Source organism: Lygodium microphyllum, chromosome 25, assembly GCF_053477565.2.
Source record: "Lygodium microphyllum isolate KBCC chromosome 25, Lygodium_microphyllum_v1.1.10, whole genome shotgun sequence".
NCBI lineage: Eukaryota > Viridiplantae > Streptophyta > Polypodiopsida > Schizaeales > Lygodiaceae > Lygodium > Lygodium microphyllum.
Genome location: NC_141159.1, coordinates 79,568,857 through 79,594,931, shown reverse-complemented (window position 1 = coordinate 79,594,931; position 26,075 = coordinate 79,568,857). Strand labels below are relative to the sequence as shown.

Here is a 26,075-nt window from a genome sequence, read left to right as displayed (position 1 = left end):
GAATCGGACCAGGTATGTCAGGGCGGAGTAGTAGTCTTAAGGTCCGCGTGTCCGATTCTCAAGAATCGGACGGGCAGGTGTTCGAGGAATCGGTCCGATTCTGGGCGGTCCGATCGGACCGGGTGATCCGATTCCTAGTGGTCCGATTATGGATGGGTCCGATTCTGGGAATCGGACCGGACAGGTAGTCCGACTGGTGACGTGTATTACTTTGTCCGATCGGATAGGGTGGGTCCGAGTCAGAGCGTCCGAGTGGTTCGAGTGTTTGAGTCGGACAAGTTGGTCCGAGCGTCCGATTCTAAAAATCGGACGGTTGGTCCGAGTGCCACGTGGCACGTCCGATCAGACTAGTTGGTCCGAGCCTAGTGATTGGACGGGTTGTTCCGATCGGACGGTTGTCCGAGTGTCCGATTCTGGAAATCGGACACTGGGTCGGACGTCCGATTCCGCCGGTCCGATGAGTTGCGCACACAGATTTGCTCGATTTTCACTAGGTGTTTTATCCTATTGGTCATGCGATTAACCAGCGACGGAGTTGAAGTGGTGCGGAGGAGATCGGTTACCTGGGTGTCGCTGAATGCGATGTCCTCCTAGCTCTGGTCGATCGGACGGCTGCCCAGCTCGCTCACTCTCTCACTCTCTATCTCTCTCACTCTTCGTTGGTTGGAAATGGGGTTCTCTTGCCCTCCCAGAGTTTATACCCAGCTAGTTCTGCCCTACACACTACAGATTCCTTCCCTGGCGTTTCCTATGCCTTTACCTATGCATTTACTCCATTTTTTCCTTTCGTTTCCTGTGGTTTTCCCCCTGTTTCACAGCAGTAGCCCTCTGCCTCTTCGTGTGTGATTTCCTACTGCTAATCTATCCTAAACACATCCTGAATCGAAAGCAAAACACTGAACTAATTTCACCATGTTTTCCAGTCATTAATAACCAGATTATTCCAAAATACTTACCTATTCTGAAGATCAAAAACACCCGACTTCCTACCTATCTCAAGCTCCGTTTCAGGGTGAATACCCTACTTCGATGCTCGATATGAGGCACGCGAGTGCTCGAGCTTGAATCCGTTGGTCCCGGCAACGGAACCAAAATGTGGGAGCTTTCGCTCAACCGCCAAGACCCACGGACCGCTTATTGTTTCAAGCGTTCCAAGCGAGCTCTCATAGCTATCTCTCACCTAGTCTATGCGCCGTCGATCCTACAAATGCAGTGAACTTACCTTGATGCTCGATCGAGTACCCTCCTCTCTCTCACACTCTGGTAGCTCCACGATTCTCGATGCTAGCTCAAGCATCCTCAAGCCTCCTCCATCTCCAAGCTCCATCCTCCATAGCCATGCGCGCAAGAGAAGAGAAGAGAAGAGAAGAGAAGAGAAGAGAAGTAGGGGAGAGGAGATGGTGAAGAGCTTCACCCTCTTGATCCCTCACTCTCACACACACTCACTCCCTCACACTCTCACACTCCCTCTCTCAAGAGCGTACACAAGCAAGAAGGAGAGAAGAAGAGAGGAAGAAGAAGACTAGTTTTGCCACACCAAAGAATGAGCTCTTCATTCACTTTTCAACTTTATATACAAAACCCTACTTCCCTTTTGGGCGGTCATCCCCTTTTTCCCTTTTTTACATGGCCGGTCATAGCCTAGGCCCTGTTTTCCATTGTCCCTTTATCTTCCTTGTTTCCTTTTCACTACCCTTCTATATTTACAAATTGCACAGGTGAGAGCCCGGCACTCTTTTACAAGATTTTAGGGTGCGCTTTTTATGTGCCTTTCCCTTTTCGTGTTTGCCTTGGCCTTTTAAGGTTGTCCTTGCGCTTTTGGCCTTTTCTCATTTTTTCTCTTCAACCTTTTTTCCGCCTTTGCCCTGCGTCTTTTCCACTTTCTTTCGCTCTCTTCGTGTTGGGGTTAACAATGCCACATGGCACTCCATGACACAAAAAGTAGGGGCAGATATGCCTAACAAACATATCTGGGCAGTGTAGATATTGGGTGGTTAGATGTAGGCAAGGTGCCCAAAGTGCTACCTCCAATGGATATGCTGAGGGAGAAAGATCTGACGGATAAAACCATTGTTGAGGTCTTGATTACAGCCCCTACCAGACTTTCATTTAGAAAAAAAGTGTTCCTAGAGTGTCTGTGTCCTTTAAGCCAAATGCTAATTTGGGAGGACCCATTCATCTATAAATAGATGGGGTGCTCACTACTCAGCCTCAATCCTGTTATGCAGATTGCTGGCACGTCTCTGCTGTCCACACCCTGTTTGTGGAGGATATCTCAGTTCGAGCTGCTGTCTATTGCTATTCTACACATGGCGCTTGCTGTCCAGCTCTCTCCACCTGCTAGCATTTGTTGTCAGATCTACTGCTGCAGCCTGCTTTTGGACTGCTTTTGTTGCTGCCAGCCCTGCCACATCATCCTGCAGCCTGCATTTTGCTGATTATAGGAATCACCTGGCTGCCAAGTTATCTCAGCTGGCTGTGTTACTGATTTGCTGCCTGTTTGCTCCAGTGATCCATCCTTCATATAGCTCTGTTTGCTGCTGCTAGACTACTTTGGAGGCTGTCTGCTGTGTTTCGGAATTTGTCAGGATACATCATACTCTCCAGCTGATACCCTTTGTTTGGTCCTACAGACATGGGAGTTCAAGGGTCAATATTCACTTTGCATAGTGTGTTAACCGCATTGATTATCACGTATAGCATTCATTCATTATTTATCCTTTGCGTTCATTTTGTTTGAGTTATCCTAACACTAACTGTGTTCTTTATCAATTTGTGCTTTGTTGTACGATTGTGTTGTTATCTATAGACGAGTATTTCTTGACATGCTATTAGAGCTAGGTACTCTTAGAAGAAAGCTAGGCTTTTGATTTGAGAGTTTGCCTTCAAAAAGAGGTTCACAAAGGGAAGGTGACTTCAAATACTTCCACACTACTTTAGTCTTCCAAACCCTCTATGCAAAGATCCGAGTAGGAGTGGGCCTTAAAGCTTGCTCCGCAAGGATTAGACACAGGTGGAGAGACATCCGACTGTCATGGAGTTCCTAGAGCTTATGTGATTGTATGACTTGAGTACGACCTCATCCTTATGCATTGGGCTCAACAACTATTGGAAGGTAAACCAGTTTGTAGATACTCTTTACATTTGATGCATAGATCTACAGATTTCGAAGGAAGCATGGACACTCCACTTGGAATTGATGATCTTATTGAAAAATTAACCCGTTTTCTGTCTACTCCTGAACTAAGTATGTCTGCTTTTACTTCAGTATTAGCTCTGTGCTAATTCTTTGTAAGATTTTGGTGATAATTAAGAGGAAAAAGATATTGTTCAATCTAATAACAACAATCTAAGTCTTGAAGAGGACTGATATCTGTATGTAAACATAAGAAGATATGCTTATAGCAAAACATCAACGATTCCTTAAGGCTTGTAAGTTTACCTTCTTCTCCTTATCCGTCTAGTTTTGTTTCTCGAGGTTAATTTGAAGTTGGTGAAACATCTCTTTCTTTGGGAGGACGGAACCCTAACCATACTCTCTTTGTGTTCCATATGAAGTTGTTCATTTTTGGAAGGCATCACTTAACCATTGTTGAGCTAATGCAAGGTTTACTCCTAGAGTTTCATTCATAGCTACAACATTTTGACCTCCGACATAGCAATGGAAACACTTGATTGACCATTATGCGGCTTGGGATAGGGGCCCGTCTTATGAATCTTGACCTTGAGCTCCAAGAATTTAGGATCATAGATCGGAATGACCTTGAAGTCAAGTTGGTTGAATATCGGTGATTACTTGCTAAACTCTCTACCATGGGGGCTCTCTAGTCCCTTGATGACCATGCCACATTGCATTATTCTTGAAGAAGCTCCCAAAGAAATACATTCACTTTGTTCAACAAGTGATTCCACAGTCCACTATGCTTATGCTATCTGAATTTGATTGCCAACTATTGCCTTATGCTCGGCTTTTCGACGAATTTCATAATATGATCACTCACTCTTTAGAGGGGACTCTTGCTATCACTTTTCAGAAGGGGCAACAAGGAAAAGACAAGAAACAAAATCAAAATCAAAACCAATCAAGTGAATCATAAGGGAACACCTAGACTACTCTTAAACTCGGGTGGTAGAATGTATCTAAGCGAAACCGATATTGCCAACATTGTGAAAAGGTTGATAATCTTGGCGAGTGTCAATCAAAGGCAAGAGGCACACAACCTAAACCAAAGAATCAAATCCTAGTCCCTCAATTGGATAATCGTGAATAGGGGAAGGTAGGGCGGTGGCAATGAAAATTAGGGGCAGTGGAGGACTGAGATCCATATTGCAATCGGTTAACCATCACAGGCAGTTTTGTTCTCAACTCTAGAGGGCATGTCTAATTGGTTTGATGGACCACATACCCATCTCGTCTTTTTAGAGACATTAGAAAATGCGAGCTTAGTCGATAGTGTGAGTTACCTTTTGATGAGGCGACCGCAAAGGCTCACTCTATCCGATCAAGCACTTCTCCATTCCTTAGTCTCTCTAGTATTGCCTACATCCCGACACAAAGGACATTGCAATTCGTAGAGGATTCTATGGTGTTGTTTGCTTTTGATGCCTTGTTTCATTCTATGGTGTTGTCTGCTTTTGCGTCTACTTCTATGTTCGTGGATGACATATAGGTTTTGGGTGGAATGAAAACCAATCCCTAGACCCAACAGAAGAAGAAAAGGATGGTTGGTATGTGTTTGTGATTTGACTTGGGATGTTATCAAGCAGAAAACTTCTTCAAGCTTCTGAAATTGAAGTGCCTCAAGAAGTTCAGTGGGTTCAAGAATCCCTTTAAACCTTTTACACATTCGTGAAATCAAATGTTTCATTTTGATTGCTTTTGAATTTTGCTTTGTATAAAACCACAAGATCACTCATTAACAAGCCTCTCGAAAATATTTTTAATGTTTTTTTTGTAGAAGGATCATGCTACTTCTATCTTTCCAAGGAACATTAATCACAAAACACAAGATTTCATGCTTATGCTAAGTTAGAGAAATCCAAAGAAACCTTTTTATCTTTCTCAACCTCTTAAGTCAAGAAACAAGCCACAAACTTTTCAGAAGATTAATGCCCATGGGTTAAACCAAAGAGTTTTTCCATATTGAAATTTTATCAAAGAGCCACAAGGCCAAACCCTAGAAGTCTTCAACAAGAGTTTTCATGTGTCTTACATGAACAACTTAAATCTTGCAACAACTTTTTAGATAGGTTAGACACAAGTGGTTAAGATTCATCACAATAAATTTCCAATTGCTTCTTGAAACTTCATCCTTTAAATTCAAACTTCTTTGACCATAGTTCAATTGAAATCGAAGGAATCCAAAACCTAATCAAAACAGAACCACACATTTTCAAAATGTTAGTTCTTGTTCACTTCATGTTTTTAATGACAAATACTTTAGCATGCTTGAATCGAAGAGCATGAAAAACCTTACAATTTTCGTGATACGTCCAATTAAATTTGTAAGATGTGCCTAACTTTTGTGACTATATCATTGTGGTTCGAAACAAAGCATTCAGAAATGTGTGAAGAAAACCCTTAAACATTTATTTGATATTGAAGAAATATGTTCTTAAGTGGTGGTTTGATTTTAAGCACATGTGGAAGTGGGTAGAGAAAAACCCTCCAAACATTCAAAACATGTCCAATTTCTCATGTTCAGGCACAAAAAAAGTATTCAGTTTATCCTTACTCAAGAATACACCATCCCTAAGATTAAAAAAAATTCCACAAAGTTTCTTCTCATATTATCAAGGAGATGTGATATGTCTCACTAAATTTTTCTCTAGAAAGAAATACCCACAAGCCTAAAAAACTAAAACAAGGCTTTAACAAAAGTATAGCAAGCAAAGAAATGCTTTTCTTATTGAAATGAGGACTCAAATTCCCATTTACAAAAACAAGTCACAGTTGTGGGATTGAGAAAATTATGATTAATAATCAAGTCTTACACATGGCATTTTGGTTTGTGAGTCCTTTGTACTTTGGTCTTTTCACATAGGCAGGAGTCTACGAGATCTTCACTCCTCAATCATGGATTTTCCCTTGAGTACCTAGCTCTCTCTTCTTCAGAAACTTTGAGGCATACCTTCTTTTTATATTGATTTCTCTTTTCCTTCATGACTTTTGGTACATGGCTGTCATGAAGTACTTCTTTCTCTCTTCATAATGACCATTCATCCTCTTTGTTGTCAAGTCGACCTGTTAAGAAATTCATTTTCCTCTTTTTTTATCTTCTTTGACAAGTGGTCTTTATGAAAGGCTTTTTCTATACGACTTCATTTTTCTTGATTCTCTTTTGTTTGCATCTTCAAAGGGTAATTTTATCACCTCTCTAGGTAAACTTTTTAATGTTTCCACAATACATGCTTTAAGCTTCCAAGTTTTTTTTTCCCTAGGCAAGGCAACATCCTCATACAATCTTGACATTGTATTGCTAGAGAAATTTTCTAGCACTAAGCACAACCCATTATTTAAAAATCCCTAAAGATTTCAACTCTTCCAAAAGAGTTAAAAGAGTTGGAAATTGTTTTAGGAATGTGGAAGATGAGGATCACATGTGAAACTTTTCAAAGATAGGTTTCAAAATATTTGTGGGTGAAATGTTGACTTCATATTTTATAAGACTAAGTGGCTGAGCAGCCTCCTATTTAGATCCTCCCAAAGTTTGGGTGTTTTCTTATGGGATGCAAATACTTGGTAATTTTTTAGTTTTGGGGCTGTTTAACATGCTAATCAAGGTTTTAAGTTTGTAATACACCTTTTTAGCTTAATACACAATGATGTATATCTACGTGTGAGTCTAGTCTTTGCTGCCCCCCCCCCCCCCTCTCTCTCTCTCTCTCTCTCTCTCTCTCTCTCTCTCTCGTTTCCTCCGTTTAAGAGACCTTATTCACTAGGAGCCTGACATCATTGAGCTAACAGATATGCTTCCTCCACGAGATCTCCTTTCTTGGCACATTGCAGTTTCTTCGGTTCCCTTGATGGTCATATAGACAGCCTATTTTGCATAATGCAATGCCCATGTAGGGATACAACAAGAATTTGATGGGGTGGATAAATGGAGTAGTAATTGTCTAGCTGTGTGGTTTAACATGATACACTGAGAACTAGCTCCATGTAGTCAGGAGCGGATGAGATTGTAATGGAGGTAGCATTTGGAGTGGTCCCTTAGCTCTATTAGACACTACTAGTGTAGCTGGCAGCTCCTCCACCTCTCTCTTTGGTAACCATGGTTGGCATGCTACTTTGATCTCCTTAGCTCTCTAGAGTGTCACCCCTCTTTGTGTAGGCGCTCTGTGTGTCGACATTGTTTGCAAAAATTTAGTGAGTTGTGATTGTCAATCCCCTCTTTGTAGAGTGTGTGTCTGCAGTAATGATGTGCAGAGCGTCTGAATCTCAAGTTTCAACTAGAACTAGTCCAAGCGATGCTAGTGTGTGGACTCTATGATTAGTCTGAGGGAGGTGTCTCCTCTAAATATTGTTTGATATTTAGCTCAGATTGTACTATAGGCTTTGGTCCTTGCTCTCCACCTTCTCTTGGCACAGTGTGCAGATCCACTCAACTCTAGTGATGTGGGCTGCTCTCCCAGACTCAATCTCAAGTTGATGAGAGGAGACCCTGAGTTGCCCAATGGCTACCAGCATCTCGTGTGGCATGTATACGTCCAGGTATCTAAATCTCTAAATAAAAACCATCTGCTGTAGTCCTCATAAAGTGGTCCTTGTAGTATTACATCTTCTCTAAATATTGTGTGATATTTAGCTCCGATTGTATTATAGGCTGTGGTCCTTGCTCTCCACCTTCTCTTGGCATAGTTTGTAGATTCTCTTAGCTCTATCGATGTGGGTTGCTCTCCTAGACTCTATCTCAAGATGATGAGAGGAGACCGTGAGTTGCCCAATGGCTATCCACATCTCTTGTGGCATGTATATGTCTAGTTATCCAGATCTCTCAATGAAAACCATTTGGTGTTGTCCTCATAAAGTGGTCCTTGTAGTATGACATCTTATCTAAATATTGTGTGATATTTAGCTCGGATTGTACTATAGGCTCTGGTCCTTGATCTCCACCTTCTCTCGGCATAGTGTGCAAATCCACTGGACTCTAGGGACGTGGGCTGCTCTCCCAAATTCAATCTCAAGTTGATGATAGGAGATCTTGAGTTTCCCAATGGGTATCTAGGTCTCTCAATGAAAACCATCTACTATATCCCTCATAAAGTGGTCCTTGCAGTATGATATCTTTGCTTATCGCATGAGTAGGATTCTCTCAATGTGGGGGAGGTGTATGGAGGGGGAGTCAAGGTCATACTAAAAGTGGGGGAGGTGGTTCAAGTTGATCCCATTTCCTGTGAGCCATTGGTCGTCGTGTGCATGCCATGAGGTCTTATGCCTTGCTTGAGCTCGATGCCTAGAGGCCTCCCTAAGTAATCTAGAAAGAAAGAAATATATATTAATGTCTACACAAGGCCAATATGGCCTATGAGAAAAAAATCTAGAGTATATCCATGTCTAGTGCCATCTCATCAATAAAGTGAAGATATGAAACAATGCTGAGCTCGTGCATTGTAGCGAGACAGATTTGGAGCTTTGTTTTCCATGTGTGGACCTTTGTGACATGGCAGTAGACATTAATCCATTCCTGGGTCTTGGACAAGATGCCTTCTTTGTCCACTTTGCAAATCAGATCATTCCTACCTCTTATGCCTTCTTTGTCCACTTTGCAAATCAGATCATCCCTACCTCTTATATTTTCTCAGATGGACAGCTCTCTAGCACATTTGGTGCACTCGTAATACCTTCTTTTTTGGTTTGGCCTTGGGTATCCATGGTCTGACTTGTGTTCGGGGATTACTGTTATGGCAGAACTCTTCTATGGTTTCAATGGACCTGGTCCTCTTTGATGTGATTGCTCCTTGGTTGGATATTGTTTGCTCTACTTCTACTATGTTGCTTGCATGATATTTGTGTGCTATGTTTTGGTAGCCTTTTCGCTTGACTTGTGATTGTTAGGATCTTTATGGCTGGCCAGAAGGGCTATTGTAAATACTTTTATTTATCTATTCTAAGCTTCTTCATGTAGAGAGAGAGAGAGAGAGAGAGAGAGAGAGAGAGAGAGAGAGAGAGAGAGAGAGTGTGTGTGTGTGTTCTCAGAAAGGTGGTTGCTCCATGTTTGGATAGCATTCACACCACCCTTCTTGTGCGCACTACGCGGTCCCCTTTTCTTATCACTGTATCATTGTACTTTGTGTTGCCTTTGGGTTTCATCTGTATCTGCTACTTGTTTTTGATTTGCTTAGCTGGTCATAAGGCCTATTGCAAATACTCCACTTCATTACTTTAAACATCTTCATTAAAGAAAAGGCCTTTTTACTAGGGATCATTAGGCTCCATGGCATGCTATTATGTCTTTAGTCACTTTGCGTGATACTTAGTAGTCATGACTCTTGTACATTCTTCATAATTAATACAAGTAATCATTTGAGAGAGAGAGAGAGAGAGATTTTTCCGTAATTAATACAATTACCTTTTACGAAAAAGAGAGAGAGAGAGAGAGAAAGAGAGAGAGTCTGTTTTCTTTTTGCAGCTTTCATCAGCTCCAAAAGGAAAGCTTACAAGCAAACAAACAGAAGTTGGTACGAGGTATATCTCTTTCTCTCTCTCACTCTCTCTCTCTCTCTCTTTTAGTAGCTTGAATTGAATGTGTTATGAATTTAATAGTATGATTTTTTGGATATAAATGAGATCAATTTTAGAGAAGAAATTGATGTGCTTAGGGGATTGATGCAAGGGTAATATGAGTCGTGTAGAAGTCAAGTTCATGTCATTAGGTTTGGAATGCACGAGAAAATCCATGGATGGATGTAAATTTTGAATGAAAAGCTTGAGTCGCGGAGTGTTAATGTCTCCATGCTTTTGGTGGTATCCTTGTCATGTTGTGGTGTAGGCAACTCTTTTGAATCGAGGATATTGATACCCACAATACTCTATTGTTTTCGATTATTAATCATTATTTGGGATTGAAGAAAAGGCCATTTACAACTTAAAAATTCTTCCCTTTCACCAATCCAAATCCTTGTACTTAGGAATCATACACGCAAGGAATGATCGTTGTAAAGGGTAAAAGGGGGAAAGACGTTTCCTAAGGGTCTAGGTCCCAAAAACAGGTAGAAGTGACCATTTCAAAGGCTAACATAAACATGCAAAAACAAGAAATGACCATGCTTACAGGAAACGTCTGTTTCTAAGGCTAACAAAAATGGGAAAAATAAGGGAAATACAGAAAAATGGAGAGGAAATAGCGAGAAAATGTGGGAGAAACAAACTTGAAATGATATTTCCAGTCATAGTAACATTTCTTTGAAAAGGTTAATATTAATGTTTAGTTAGAAATGGGATTCAATCCACCAACTAAGCTTGTCACATCTTTCTTTTCTCTCCCCTCTTGCTTTTTTTCCTCCTCCTCCTCTCTCTCTCTCTCTCTCTCGTTCTCTCTGTGTGTGCAGGTTTTACAAGCTAACTATGCTCTCCCACTTGCTCTCTATGAAATCATGTGTTATTATGGTTTTTACAAAGTGTGTATTCTCTTTTTTTGGAAAAATGTTAATTTTATTAATTACTAAAAAGTACAAGAGTCATGGATGAATTATAAGTGTTGGTATTGAGAGAGAGAGAGAGAGAGAGAGAGAGAGAGAGAGAGAGAGAGAGAGAGAGAGAGAGAGAGAGAGAGAGAGAGAGAGAGAGAGAGAGAGAGAGAGAGAGAGAGAGAGAGAGAGAGAGAGAGAGAGAGAGAGAGAGAGAGAGAGAGAGAGAGAGAGAGAGAGAGAGAGAGAGAGAGAGAGAGAGAGAGAGAGAGAGAGAGAGAGAGAGAGACGATGGCGGATCCCTGCCCTGCGCGCCTCCCTGCCCTGCGCGTCGCCTGAATCCTTCCCCCAGGGTTGAATAGGATCGACCTGACCCTGCATGTAGACGGACCGCGAGCCAGCGAGGGCGAAACTGCGCCGTTTTCCCTGCCCGACGACCCTGGCCTTCTGTACAGCAGGTACGCGAGCGAGAGAGAGTGGGCGCCGTCTGTCTTCCCTGCCAGACCTATCGAATTTTGCCCTTGCCTTCCAGATGTCCTTTTTCTGTACTGTCTAAATTGCCATTGTTCTTTGATCGCCGTTTGGTCCATGTTGTGCCATGGCGCCCTATGGTAGACTTTCAGCACCTTCTTCAACGTGAATGCCCGGTGTGGGTTGAAGTGGAAAATTGCCCCGCTGTCCATTGGCCGTTGTTAAAGGATGCCATGGCCGTTGTGGGAACTATTCTGATCCCTCCGAGCCTAAGGGCCATGAATCGCAACCGTTTGTGTATGTTATGGGACATTGCTAGGAAAAGGCCTGCATGGCTTTGCATTAATTGCTCTGGCATGCATCCTTTGCACTTTCGTTTGAAATGGGGCAACTTTGCAGGACACTGCTTTTCGTGTGGAAAATTGGGGCATTTTATGGCCGAATGCCCAGAGAAGCAACCATCTTCAGATGATGAGCATGTTGTGCTGCCGATGGAAGACATGGTGCTTGATGCTTCGTCCCAGGATGCAACCCAACCACCTAAAGTTCTGGATAAAGGTAAACAACCTGTTTCGGGTTTGGATTCCCGTGGCAATGACTGGGTAGAGGCACGTCAAAAAAAGGTAAAAAGGTTGATGCTGGCCTGGTAGCTAGGCCTAATGTTTCACAAGATTCCATGCGCACGTATATGCACAGGAAAGAAATGTTGTCTTCAGAGCACGCAGCGCGTACTATGGTTCCTTCTGCTCCCCATAATCAGTCTACTAGGAAAGTATATACCAACGGTCCAAAGGGCCCACCCACTAAGTTGGATTTTGATACTCGAGGGAATGTGATTACGCCATGGGATCGTCGTTATCCTCGTTCCATCCCCAAGACAATGGATATTCCGTCTACCTCTAAAGCTGGCCGTCAGAACTCTTTTGCCGTGTTAGCTGATTTTTTGGATGAGGGTGTCCTTGATATTCTAGCAGAAAAGGTTAAATCGAGGCAAGTGGTGCCTCGTTCCTGATTTTCTTTTTGAATACACATGAAGATAGCCACGTGGAATGTGCGAGGCATTTGTTCTCGCCATAAGCAACATGGCATGTGGACTGTATTGCATGAGAATTAGTGGAATGTCTTGTGTGCGGTAGATCACAAGAGTCATGGTGAAGCAAGAAAAGTTGTGGATTGCCATGGGTTTCGCTTATTTTATGCAGGGACATACACCGGGCATTATTCTGGTGTGCTTATGATTGTACATGAGAAATATCAGCCGGTTCTTATTAAAAATGATGTACATGGCCGCTTTGTGGTGGTTCAAGTTTTATTTAAAGGAGAAATCTTATGGTTGTTGGGCCTATATGCTCCGAATGACCCTTTATCTCGTCGGGATCTTTGGAATACCTTGAAGACCTCCTTGTCACTTGGTAGACGGGGTTTTTTGATGGAGGATTTTAATATGTGTGTTGATTCTTCACAGTCCACTTTAGGGCATTGGGTGATGGACGCTCCGGAAAGTCGGGTGTGGAATGTGTTTGCTCTTGCTGTGCTTAAGCAAGATCTATGGTCTTGGCTACACCCTTCTTCTACAGGGTTTACTTTCCATTCGGTGCAGTATGCCACTACATGGTCGCGGTTGGACCGAATGTACATCATGCAGGATGATGATTTTCTTCCCGAGATGCTGGAAATGACAGTCTTGCAGCAATATGCCTTGTCGGACCATTTCCCTCTCCAGCTTTAGATACTTGCACAACCCATTGCACCTTTTATGCAACTGCTGGATAGACTCCCTGTACGTTTCAACTCCTCTTATTTGAAGCATTCGCTCTTTCGGGGCTATATGCAGCAATTGATTGATAGATTTTTATTGGACTTCGCCTCTGAGGGCACTGCTTCCTTTGAACGATTGCTCTCTAATGTGCAGAGGATAGCTTGACAGTATGGGATCCACCATGCCTCTCTTTGTCGGCGGCGTCGACACGCAGCGGAGGACTTACTGGCTTTGGTTCGTTCTCTACTGGTAGACACTCCAGATGATGAATTTTTGCTGTCACTGGCAATGCGTTTGGTTGATCTTATTAAAGAGTTTTAGTTGAAATCTTATCAGCGGACCAAATTGCAAAAGTTGACTGAGAATTTGCAAGATAGTGCTTGTCAAACTCATAAGTTCTTTCACGCGCTGTATGCCTCTCCTGCTCGAGAAAATATGACTAGACTCCGGAATTCAGAGGGTCAAATGGTCACTGACCCTCAGACTATTGTTAATATGTGCAAGAATTATTTTCTAGATCTTCTTGGTTCTTCTCAGTCACCTTCTGACGAGGTTACGCATGCACGTTCAGTCTTCTATGATTTGGTCCGACATCAGGTTCCACTTGATATGCAAACTACTTTGGAGTCTGATATTTGTGAGGAGGAGGTTATGGATGTTTTGTTGCGCCTGCCTAAGGATAAAAGTCCCGGTTGGGATGGTCTCACCAATGAATTCTTTGAGAGTTCTGCTACCCAACTGGTGAAGCCATTGACGGCTATGTTTCAGCAGGTTTGGGAAACAGGGTTCATGCCTTCCTCATGGAAAGAAGGGCTTATCAAATTACTTCCAAAGGTTCCTTCGCCGTCAATGTTGCAACATTGGAGACCAATCTCTTTGATGGGTTCGATGTATAAAACCTTTTCCAAAGTGCTGGCGAATCGGCTCCACAAACATCTTCCGGCCATTGTGCATCCTCTTCAATATGGTTTCATTAAGGGCCGCAACATTCTGCATAATATCTTAAATGTGCAAATGGCTATTGACTATGCAAGGCACTCTAGTCAGGAAGTGGTATTGATCCAATTGGATCTAGAAAAGGCTTTTGACTATTTAGACTGGTCTTTCATTGCAGAACTTATGTCTATGATGGGCTTTGGCACTCGGATGTCCCGCTTGATCTACACCATTAGTGCGGCGGCCTCTTTGCGAGTTATGCTAAATGGTGGTGTTACAGAGCCCTTTGTCCTTGCACGCTCTGTGAGACAGGGTTGTCCTTTGGGTCCTCTCTTCTTTGCCCTAGCGACTCATCCGGTTCTGTCAATGTTATCCTCCATGGCAGCTTCTGCTCAGTTGGCCGGATTGTCTCTTCCTTTTGGTCAGCAGTTCGTTAGTTAATCTTTGGCGGATAACAGTTTTATGATTTTACGTGCGGACAAGGACAATATTCGCAAGGCATTAGATGTTTGGACGCTCTTTGGTCATGCTTCTGGCCTTCATATCAATACTTTCAAATCAGCCCTTCTCAGTTGTACGGAGTCAGAATTATAGTCATTGGGTTGGCAGGGACAGGTTGTGCCTCGTGGTTCCATTGTCAGGCATCTTGGGTACCCTTTGGGTGTTGATGCTCGGCCAAAACAACTACTACAGTGGATTTCACAGAAACTGGCAGTGAAGTTTCTCTATTGGAAGTCGCAAGCTTGGCCCTTCCATGTTCACCTCAAAGTGGCTCAAACAATTATGTTGCCAATGCTCACATATTTCTTGCGATTGCTGCCTTGGACTCCTACTACTTTGAATGCTCTCACTCGGCCCTTTCGTTTCATGTTATTGAAGAAGGATTCATTGCATCTCGGTATTTCGTGGATTTCGTGGTCGCATACATGTACCCCCAAACGCCTGGGTGGTGGGGCTATTTTGGATGCCGAAACTCATATGCTGGCACCTCGTTGGTCTCTTTTTTGTGCCATGTGTGTGGAGCATCACCTGTGGGCCGCTATAGCCCGTTATTTTCTTGAGGACCGCGGGCTTCTGCATGGGAATACACAAATTCGAGGCTCCTGGTGGCTTGTGCTTAATGCAGACTCTCGGTTTTCGAGTCCTTTCTCATCCCTGCTTGTTCATTTGGTCAGCTCCTGGCAATTGGTTCTCCAGAAGGCGCGTTGGTATCCAGCAGAGGACCGCGTAAATACTAACTCTTTTCAACTGGAATTGTTGGCAACCACGAGATTACTTTCATGGGAAGGCAAACAGGAGCTTAGACCAAAATTTAACCGCATGGCCCGTTTGGGCTTGACTTCAGTTGCAGATGCCACCCTTGCGAGTCGTAATGTCTTCATATCGTTTCGTACTGCCAGGAGGCTTTTCCGAATCCCTCGTGGTAACCATGATTTATGGGAACAGCTTTTGTTAGTGCTCCAGAGCAGGCAACCCTTTCCTGCCCTTGCTGTGGATCGCCCTTGGCAGGACTGGGTCCTTGTAGGTTGGTTGAATTTGGAAAAGGCCTCGGCTAACCAGGTGTACCATCTTCTAATTAAAGATCATCAATGGCTGGTCACTAAAGCTAATACTGTATGGGGGTTGCGGAAATCTCAGTCATGGTGGAAGGCAACTGTGATGGAGGGCTGGGTGAACAAGACACCTTTCAAATGCAAGGTCTTTCTTTGGAGAGTAATGATTGGTGGTCTTCCTCTTGCCTTGGCCCTTTCCAAGCGTCGAATCTCTAACGGCAATTGTTTCTTCTGCACCACTACTGTGGAATCGGCCCGTCACCGATTTATCTCTTGCCCTCTCGCTAAGAAAATCTGGTTGCTTTTGTCAGCGGTTTGGCGAGCTGTGGTTGGTTTCTCGATGAGTCCTTTCGATTGGGTTTTTGTATGCCCAAAATACCCCGCACCGGCACAGTTGCATATGAAGACCTTGTTCCATTTTCTTAGATACTGGGGATGCTGGCACAATTGGACTACTCGGAATGCCTTTCTTTTTGATTCGGCCTCTAATGTTCCGGGACACATTGCCAGGCTTAAAGGCCTCTTGCTTTGGTAGATAGATCTCATTCGGCACTCTGACTTGCTCCCTCGGGAAGACTTGCTTCCCTGGCATAGGGCAATTTTCTTTGTGTCTTTGCCATGACTTGTGTATCTCAGTCCGTGTTTTGTACTGACAAGTTCATACACGGTGGCTTAGAGCCATCGTGTATCTTGTAATCATGTAACCTTGTACCTTTTTTCGTAATTAATACAATTACCTTTTACGAAAAAAAAGAGAGAACGTTATAGTAACATCTACCAAAGGCTAAATCGGCCTGAGAGACCAAAATGTTATATTTGAAAATTCAAGGAAATTCGCCATATCCAAAAATAGCTAACATCGAATGCTATGACCATCTAAATGGAAAATAAACAGTGAACAATACATAGTTGATGAGTACAAAATGATGTCTAAGCCAAATACAATGTGGAACTGCTGAAGAAGTACTCTCATCTTAGGATATCTCTCATGGGTCTGTCTAGCATAGAAAGGCTGAAGTGTCGAGGTAGGGTTTCCCTATGACAGTGTAGTATCCTTTGTATTTGCAGATGGTGTCTTCTTTGAGGGCGAGGATCCAGCTAGATGTGGGCGGCGGGCTCTGCATCTCTCTATGGTTGTGTTTAAGGTGGTCCCCCATGGTGGGGTTGTCGGTTGGCGGACTAGGGAGGGCTCTGTGGTGGAGGGAATAGTCGATGCTCTATAGAACTCCGTGAGTGCATGTTGGTGTGTGGCTTTGTCTCTATTGTTGGGTCTATAAGAGAGTGTAAAGAAGAGAGGTTGAGAGGAGAGAGAATGAGAATAAGAGATAGAAAGAGAGAGAGAAAGACTAGGAGAGGAGAGAGAAATACAAGAAAGTGGGGAGAGGGGAGAAGCCATGAAATCTTGAAGGAGAAGGTGAAGAGCCAGTTCTTCATTATACATCGGATGCCCTAAATTGGGTCTTTTACACCTTTTATATCCCGATCAGTGTGATTGGGTATCTAACCCCTAGTTCCTGTGCGTCTCACTTATAACATTCCATCCCCACCTCGAAGGTTTTTTCCATTAGAAACAAGACAACTGGAGGCACTTGCTAGAGTGGCTAGTGAGTGGGACTGTAGAGTACTACTTTGATTAGCATTACAAAGAGAAAAATTTGATGGGTGAGGAGCTTGTATCCAAGAAGAATTGGGGCGGAAGGCTATGTATAGCTAATACGCATGCCGTGGGCATGGATGCAAGGGAACAGTGCCATTAATTCATTTTAATTGAGTACATGAAGAGTATGGACAACATGTTGTCCACCACAAGCGTGCTGAGGTAAATCTGCCATAACTTTTAATGGGCTGCTCCAAATGAGGCATGTTGCATGTCAAAACAGAGCTTATGACGAGCACTTTCAGCCCATGTATAAAGCTCATGGCTGTAATTAATGCAAGTACAAAACTATCCTAAAACAGTGTGCAGTCTACATGCAGTGTGGGGTCAAAACAAAGCGTATCCATCTAGTCTTCAGCCTGTTGGGCCTCTTGTAAGTGAGGAAACTCTTCCATTATAGTGGCTGGGCGCCAAGAGGCTTCTTCCAGGGGTAGGCCTTGCCATTTGATGAGGTATTCCTTGATGGATTGAGAGTGGAAGTGTTTATCTCGTTGCCCAATGATTGCCTCAAGGATATACTGAGTGATGCCTTTTGTCGTCTATGGGAGTTAGCTCTTCCACATAGTCCATTGAGGTTGACATGAAATACATTGTGAATCTTGGTGGTGGAGGGAAGCTCTAATTGATAAGCCAATGGGGCTATAGAAATGATGGGCCAGCTTGCTACTGCTACCCTCCTTGAGAGTAGAGTAGCGGAACTTGACACTTTCAATAGGACCGGCTCTCCCTCTTGAAATTCTAGATGTCTTCTTCTCTCATTAGCATAAAGCTTCATATGATCTTGTGCTTTTCAAAGATTCACTTTGTATTGTTGAAGTAGGGCCGTGCATGACCTCTAACTCCTCTTTACTGGGGGGATTGATCTTAATGTGAAAACTGTCTGTCAAAAATTGCTCATAAACTTAGCATCCCTGTCATGCACTATGACCTGCGGTGACTCATGCAATTTAAGCACATGCTTCATAAACTGAGTGGCCACCTGAGATACGATATATTGAGTCTTAGCGGGAATAAAGTGGGCAGTCTTAGTGAGTCTGTCAACTACCACATAGATATTGTTCCATCCTTTCTTGGTGACACACAGGCCAGTAATGAAATCCATAGTGATATGTGTTCATTTCCCTTAAGGAATAGGTAGGGGCTGCACGGATGGCCTAAGCGTGCTGTCCTTATTCTATTAGCATAGGTCACAATTAGCCACAAAATCCTTGACATCCCTCCATAGGCCCTTCTAATGAAAGCTCTTGGTAATTCTATCATATGTTTTGAAAATATCCAAACGACTAGTAATGGGGCAAGAATGCATATCTTGTATGATCTTCCGTGTAAAGGGGGAAGTGTGGGGAATGACAATCTTGCCATGGGACCAAATAAGGCCATTTCTGAGTTAATATTGGGAGTTTTTGTCCATTACCCCATGTTGTAACTCCTAAAATATGTGGCTAAATTCCTCATCTAGCAAATAGGCCTCTTGAAGTTCCTCAATCTAATCACTATACAACTCTAAAACGGAAGATACATTGCATTTCTACATCCGTGATAGTGAATCAACTACTATATTGTCATTGCCCCTAGTGTAAGGGATATCAAAATCATAATTTTGCAAGGTTGCCACCCATCTCCTTTCCTTAGGAGTCAAAGTAGACAGAGTCAAGAAGTACTGGAGGACCTAATGGTCGTTCTTCACTCTAAACCGGTTGCCATAGAGGTAATGGTGCCATCTCTTAATAGCATGAAGGATGGTCAACATCTTGTGGTCATAAAATGTCAGAAGTGACATTAGGAACCAGGCATTAATTGATTAATTAATGTTAGTTCTAGGGCTAAAACTTCCCATTATTGCAAGAGTGGAAAGGCTGATTTGGGGCTGGAATTGGACTAGTGGCACCTGTTCTTGGGGTTGTTTCCTATCCATTGGAGACTGTTTTGGTGAAGGTATTTGCATATTCTTGACTTGGGAAGTTGGCAATCGCTGCTGATGCACTTTTTCATGAATATTACAACCTCTGGTGCTCCAATTGCTACTCGTGAATCCATTGGAGCTGGAAAATAGGAACAACAGGTCAATTTCACTAGTTTCTCGTGGCAAATCTCTGAATTCTCTCTCTCTACAGCTTCCTCTCTGTTCTCTTAGTCATTTCACATCTGGCCTCAAAAGTTCTTTGCCAAATTCAGTCCTAGGAGGGTGCAATTGAGGAATTTCTGCTAACAGACCCTAATTCACAGCAAAAAACAGGGTTTGACAGTCACCTCAAAAGAATTCCAAGAGGCCAGCCAGGCAGAATTGAATTTGGGCCCAAATTTGTCACCCAAGGAGTGAATTGGAGGCTAATCCCCCTCCAGAATCCAGGGCAAATTGAATTGAAGACTTGCTCTGTCCGGAGCAGCAATGGGCATCAGAAATTGAAGGAGATTGGAGAGCAATCTTGGTGCAGTTCAAATAATTCCAATTCAAGCTAAATAAATATTGCAAGGGGTGCCAATTTTTGGGGCCAATCAGGTGTCCATTCTCCAAAATTGATCAGTAATGATCTCGTTTCAGTTTATATGAATTTAGTGCTTGCTGTAATTAGTGTTTAATCAAGTTCCCACCATTTCACCAAAAGGAGGCTGGTTTGAAAGGGAAAAAAAGTTCTCAATATGATGAGATACAGTTACAATTAATGAGGGAGCAAAAGATAAGGAAGCTCCATAAAACATCTTATGCTATTGTTAAAGGTGTTGCTCAAGTTAAAGCTGGTCTCCCTAGACCACACTTTGCAAGGAAGCTGCCCATCCACAAGCAAGGCAACAACTAGACAATGCCATGCCATAGGAAAGGTTTTTATTTCAGAGGAATGTTGATAGATGAGATATATCAGCTTGCTGGTCTGATCTATAAATTAGGCTTAAAAATAGTGGGAATAAGAGCACGAAAAGGGTGTGCAAGCTCCCTGCTTCACCTTTGCCTTAGCACGACCTTATTTCATTATTTTTTGCCACATCACCTAATTACTTGGCTCTAGTCCCCATGCACACACATAAATTGGGTGGGGCCTTGTATTTTAAATGGCCTAAGCTCTTGGTCACGTGTTTTGTATGCATGCTATTGGTCGTGCCCCTTGAATTTCGTACGCATATATTTTGTAATATACACACTGTAATAGATGCTTAAGAACTTCGTCTGTAAATGTCACATTAATTTGCATGACACTATCTCTCTCCCTTAAGAACAGTCTTTTTCATGCTTACATGCTTCCATGTTGACCTCTCTTTTTTTAGTAATCCTTCTACTTTGGCAAGGACTTATTCATCTACTATGAATGCCTACAATCCTCTTAAGCTCATGTGCTAGGAATTGCTTATCAAAGAGCTTCACTATTTGAGCCCTTGGATGAGATTATCAGCTTCACCTAGCTTTTTCCTTAACTTACATGAAAAATTGGATGTATCTTACTTGCGGTAGAGAGTTGGAGCTTGTAAGCCATTTTGCCTGTTTTCTCAAGTATTGTGAATAGATGACAATACCAAGGAGAGAACTTTGGCCATTGTCTCATTTTCATGGTTTTAGAGGGCTCAAACATCCTCAAATACACTTGTTATCCTTCCTCAAATGCTAGAGGTGTTTGATGTGGGTCAGGGTAGGCTCTACCTCTATCTTGTGTCTTCCTAATTAGAAACAATATTTGCCAGTAGGCCATTAGTGCATAAAAAGCTTAAGGTTGAAACCTTCACAGCAGTATAAAGGGACTATGTTTAGTGGAAGAGTGCTTTGCATTATTATATGCAAACTTTAGTATAGGTAAGTGCTATTTTCTGATTAGTTTGTCTTTTATTCACATATGCACGTAGCATTTCTTGGAGGATTTGGTTAACCCTTTCAGTTTGCTATTCAGTTTGTGGATGATCTGCCGTACTAATGCTATGTTTAGTGTGCGACCTTAACATAGCTCTCCCAAAGTGACTATAAAACTTTATTTCCCAATTAGAAACAATATTTGCCAGTAGGCCATTAGTCCATATAGGTTTTGTACAAACAATCTAATTAGTTCAGAGTTTTAAAATCAAACAAGGTTGGAATAGACCTAGCCATTTTGGTCAACCTATCCACAATTTCCCACACAGTTATGCCCCCTCAGTGCCTAGGTAATCCGACAATAAAATTCATGGAGATGCTCTCCCATTGTCCTAAAGGAAACTAAGGCTGAAGAAGGCTTTTTAACTTTAATCTTTCAACTTTATTGATATGGCACTTACAATCGAATAATCTAGGACATTCTTATACATTCTAGGCCAATAAACTGCCTCTTAATGAGACTATAAGTCTTACTAACCATTGGATATCTTGCACTAGGATTATCTCACACTAATAGATTATAAGATGTGGAAGTTCTTTATCTTTTGGGACACATGCTCTACTTTTGTAGAGTGAATATCCATCATCTATAGCAAAGTTCTTCAATGGTCACCCATAATTTTGAGTATGTAGGATGTCATCTTCCTCTAATGGATTTAAACAAATCAGTAGTAAGACAGTTAAACTCATTTCATTGATCATGGCCATCCTAATCTTACTAGAGGAATGTGCAAAAATGTTGTAATCCCCTTTCCTGTACCATAATTGATAGTCCAAGCCTTGGAGTTCGGACCATCTTGTTAGAATGTGCAAATGAAGTGGAAGCAAGAAAATGGAAAGCATAATGTCATTGCGGAAGAACAATGAGAAAGAACAACACAACAATTTATCAATGAATCATGAATGGGCAATGGAACTCATAAACAACATTAATATATCGATGTGAATAACACACAAATCATAATCATGGTAAAACCAGCCCTGTTTTTTGGATAGGGTGGTAAATAACCTGATTAACTAGTAATTACAGCAAGCAATAAATTCATAAAATTGAAACGAACTCTTTACCACTTTAATAAGAGATAGGTGACACACAATTGCCCCCAAAAATGTTGTTCCTTGTGGTATTTCTTTCGCTTGTATTCCTTGAAGCTTGTAGTACACGAAGATTGATCTCCAACTGATTGACCAGTCACCAATCTTTCTACAAATTCAGGAATAATAGGCTGTCACAATTGATCAGTAGCATAAAGCCCCAAATTGGCACTTGATTTGATGCACATCCAGGCATAAATTGGGTCTTTGAACATTTGCATGTAGTTCTTCACAATTGTAGAAGAGCAATCTTTTGGATGTAGGTCTTCACAATAGTAGAAGGGCAATCTTCTTCAGATCTGCTGCAAATTCTCTGATTTACAGCAGTTTTCCCAGTCTTTGGGCTGCAACTTGTGGGCACAGTACTTGAGGAGGATGAGATTCCTTAATTATAGTACTAATCAGGTTTGATAACAGCAAATCACTGTGAATTTTCAAATTTACTGACAAGAGAGAAAATTTATAGAGGAGAGAGAAAATGATCAGCTGGTGGCAGGAGAGGCCCCAAGCAGCTGTTGCTTGCAATTTGGGCTAAAATTGTTTTTGCCAGCTGTTCTAGACACCCAAATCAGGTCGCCTGTTGCTCTGGCCCTGCTTGCCTTGTCGCTTGAAGGCAGCTTCACTTGTGCTGGAAATGCCTGTTGCAGTAGTCACCTCTAAAAATAAGTTTCCAATAATTTTCAATGGTGGAAACTCTAAAATTTACTTGGCCCTATCCTTAAATTGGTTATTGCCTATCCTCAGTTTAAAATGATAAGCCCTTTAAACTTGAAAGTCTTTTAACTTCCATTGTCCTTCTAAGCATTAATGCAAGTACAATAAAATTACTAGCAAAGCATGTGGCATCGTAGTCAAACAACATTTGCAGCACTTGCTTAATCAAGTCCATGCCAAAACCACCATGTTGAAATTTCTAGCCATCGAAACCAATTTATAATTCACATACGTGAACCATAAATACTATCAGAAGCATACGTGATGCAACCCCTTTCAAGAAGGTTGATTTGACTGTTGGATATGAGACAACACTAGCTTCCAATAATAGTGGAATATGAACATCCTAAAATTTTCCCCTTGAAATGACCCAATATCACTTCCTAATGGTCTCTAATCCATGCCAACATAATATTCGAAGGCCAGTTTTATTCAAAGAAACCATGCGGCAATGTAGCTTTCTTACCCAACATACAAAAGTGAATATTAAGCATAATTAGGCTCCACGCATATTGGGAGTGCATACCCAGTCCACCTTTAGTAGTCATAGAGCCTTGCAATCTATGACTTCCAAAGAAGATCCATTGCATGTGACATAACATAAAGTCATCAATATCCTTCTATGTCTAAAAGAAAGAGTGGCAAATGAAACTATACATAGGCCATGATAATGGATTGAACTATTCTAGGCTCCACATGCAATCATAGTCAGTGGAAATGCCTCAAAATGCCACAATTTTCCCATTTCACCACTTTCTCTATTTTTGTTTTCGTTCTCATCTCCTATTTTTGACTTTCTCATCCCTATAACTACTAGGAACTCCCTGAAACTCCAAACTTTTGCCATTTCCGTTTCCTTTTACCTATGCATGCAATGGCAAAGTTAACCACTTCCAATGTTCCAAATCTTTTTCACTTAGTTTTGGGATACCCCAATTTGTTGTTTGATTGTTGCATTCGATCGGAGTGGATAGCCTAGATGCCTAACAATCTCATGTGGCTGCAAAATTTGCCCCACCCAAAATAGAGTATGCTAATGCATCCTTTCCAATGATGCAATGCGTAGTTGCATCCAAAGATACCCAATGAATAACATTGACTAAATCCCAATCTCAACATTGCATGTGAAACGAAATTCCATTGCACAATATCAAATGCTTTTGCAAGATTCACTTTGATCGAGAGATCCTATTGAGTATATTTAGGATATTTAATAGCAATAAGAATATTTGCAATGCTTTTCATCAATGCACCATCCTAGTAGAAATCTTATTGCCTTTAATCCTTCATACAAGACTTTGTTAATTCTATGAACAAGCATGTTAGCAATCGACTCATAGATCATGAGCATAAGTGTAATTGAATGCCGGATAGCAAGGTTTTCAAACAATTTCTCTTGTCTAGAGTTTGCTAATACTGCCATGCATATTTCATTACTATCAATACTATGGATATTCATGATGTCAGAGCGAAAGCCACTTGCGATCCAGACAAAGCATTCTTGAAGTGGTTAGTACACTCATAAGCCAATTGAGATTTTGAGCTTGTGCAAGAGTCCTCCTGTTGCCTAATTTTGAACATGGTTTGCTTTTATTTGTAAGCTTCTCCAAGAGCCGACTTCTTGTTTGAAAAGGCTTGTGACGTTTTCCAACGTGCAAATTTTTAAGCTTATGTTGATAATCTTGTTGGATCACATAATTGGCTTAACACAAATCATCCTGTTCATTCATTCCTAGCTACTAATTTGGCTGAGTTCTTCAAGGGATTGAATGTGAGATATTGCATGTGACAAGTTTTGTGTCACCTTGCTCCTAAACTATGAGCCATAGGTTTGTATTATTGATTGAAATTTTGTTTAAAAAATCATGCCACACAAACCCCAAATCTTTTGAAGCATGTCACAAAGATGATGTGGTTAAGGGGCGTATCATCTATCATGTGAAACAAAATACCTAAACAAACTAGGGAAATGAAGTTAAGAGAGTGATTGTGAACCATAACTGCAACAATCTCATATATTTATCCTTGCAATGCACATCGTACTACCAACCATCATTCATGTCAATCATTATATATTACAGTCTCACTAACATGCAAACACTAGAAAATTGTCTACTTCTAGCGTAGAATATGTAGTAGCTAGCAAAGAAACCATGCTATTAATCCATTTTGGTTATGCTCTCGCAAACATAACACATCAAGATGCATAGTATGTTCATAGTGCCAAAACAATCTCCATTATTTGCATTATCCTAGTTGTCTATGTTCGACGGACGGATCAACTCGTCCGATCCATCCTGTACAACATGTCTAATGGAAATTGTTCGACTATTTTAAAGTGCTTGTTTTTGCCATTTAGGGCAAATTGTAGGTGTTGTTTAGGCTTGCTCTCCACAATGAACAACACACTTGTACATAACCCCAATCTCTCTCTCTCTCTCTCTCTCTCTCTCTCTCTCTCCCCCCCGGCCTCCCCAACCCACCCACTTCTAGCAATATATTCTCTCCCTCTCTTTCCCTTCTAATTTCAATTTCAAATTTTAAGCTCTCTATTCTCACCCATATCTCCACCCTACCTCCACTTTCAAGCTCTCCACCGGCCATCCTCTCTATCCTCAAGCTCTTAATATGTAAACTCCTGGTATAAAATCTCTAAGTTTAACAATCTTATTTTATGCACATCAATCCATTGTAATATGTTTTTATCACATTGTAATGTGTGCAAACAATGCCTTTTTGCTAATCAATTTGTGTGCAACACATGGTTTACACTTAAAACCCTTCACTTGTGCTTGTCATTTCTCTTAATACTTTGGAGGTATCTTGATTAATTCTGAATCTCACATTCAAAATGAACATGACTCACGTTTTCTTGATGCTTTTAGGTTCAAAGCTTGCCCTCATATCAAAGACCTCTTTTGACAACCATGGATATTTGAATTTGTGCCACCTTCACTCCAACTTGTTATCATTATCCAAAGCCTATGCAAGGTCATTGACAAGGAGCTCGAATGTGTTTATCCTTTCTCTAAGAAAACCATAGATGATAGATCACATCCGAAAGTTGATTAGGCACATTGTAAGGCTTTGCAAATACACTTAGGTGCTAGTAAAAGCTATTGCTTAAAGAAACAAAGAGTCCCCTTTTCAACTAAATCTCCAACTACTCTTGCCAAATACTTGTTATTACCCATCATCCAAGAAGAAAAGCAATCCTTTAAAGATGATAAAATAATATTTGCTACTCCTGTCTACTTTGAAACCATGATAAAATAATTTATCATGGCAAATAAGTGGTGTTGTTCCTCTAAGGTGACAGATTATTGATGAAGCATATTGGTCTCATTGATGGTTAAAACTACATACATTGTTACATCCTTGCTATCATGAGTATACCTTCTTGTAATGGCAGTCCAATTCAATAAA

At 41.5% G+C, this 26,075-nt stretch overlaps 1 protein-coding gene across 2 annotated transcripts in view; it reads left to right on the top strand.

The window, feature by feature from the left end:
* LOC148014417 (vacuolar protein sorting-associated protein 2 homolog 3-like) overlaps window positions 1–26,075 on the top strand; it is a 162,840-nt gene that overhangs the window by 131,956 nt on the left and 4,809 nt on the right. The window contains exons 10-11 of one of the 2 annotated variants that reach the window (XM_087667423.1): window positions 9,633–9,688; window positions 25,535–25,640. In XM_087667423.1, the coding sequence (XP_087523549.1) occupies window positions 9,633–9,688; window positions 25,535–25,571 (93 nt within the window). In that variant the 3' untranslated portion in view covers window positions 25,572–25,640. The remainder of the gene's footprint in view (window positions 1–9,632; window positions 9,689–25,534; window positions 25,641–26,075) is intronic. The other variant, XM_087667422.1, reaches the window with a different exon arrangement.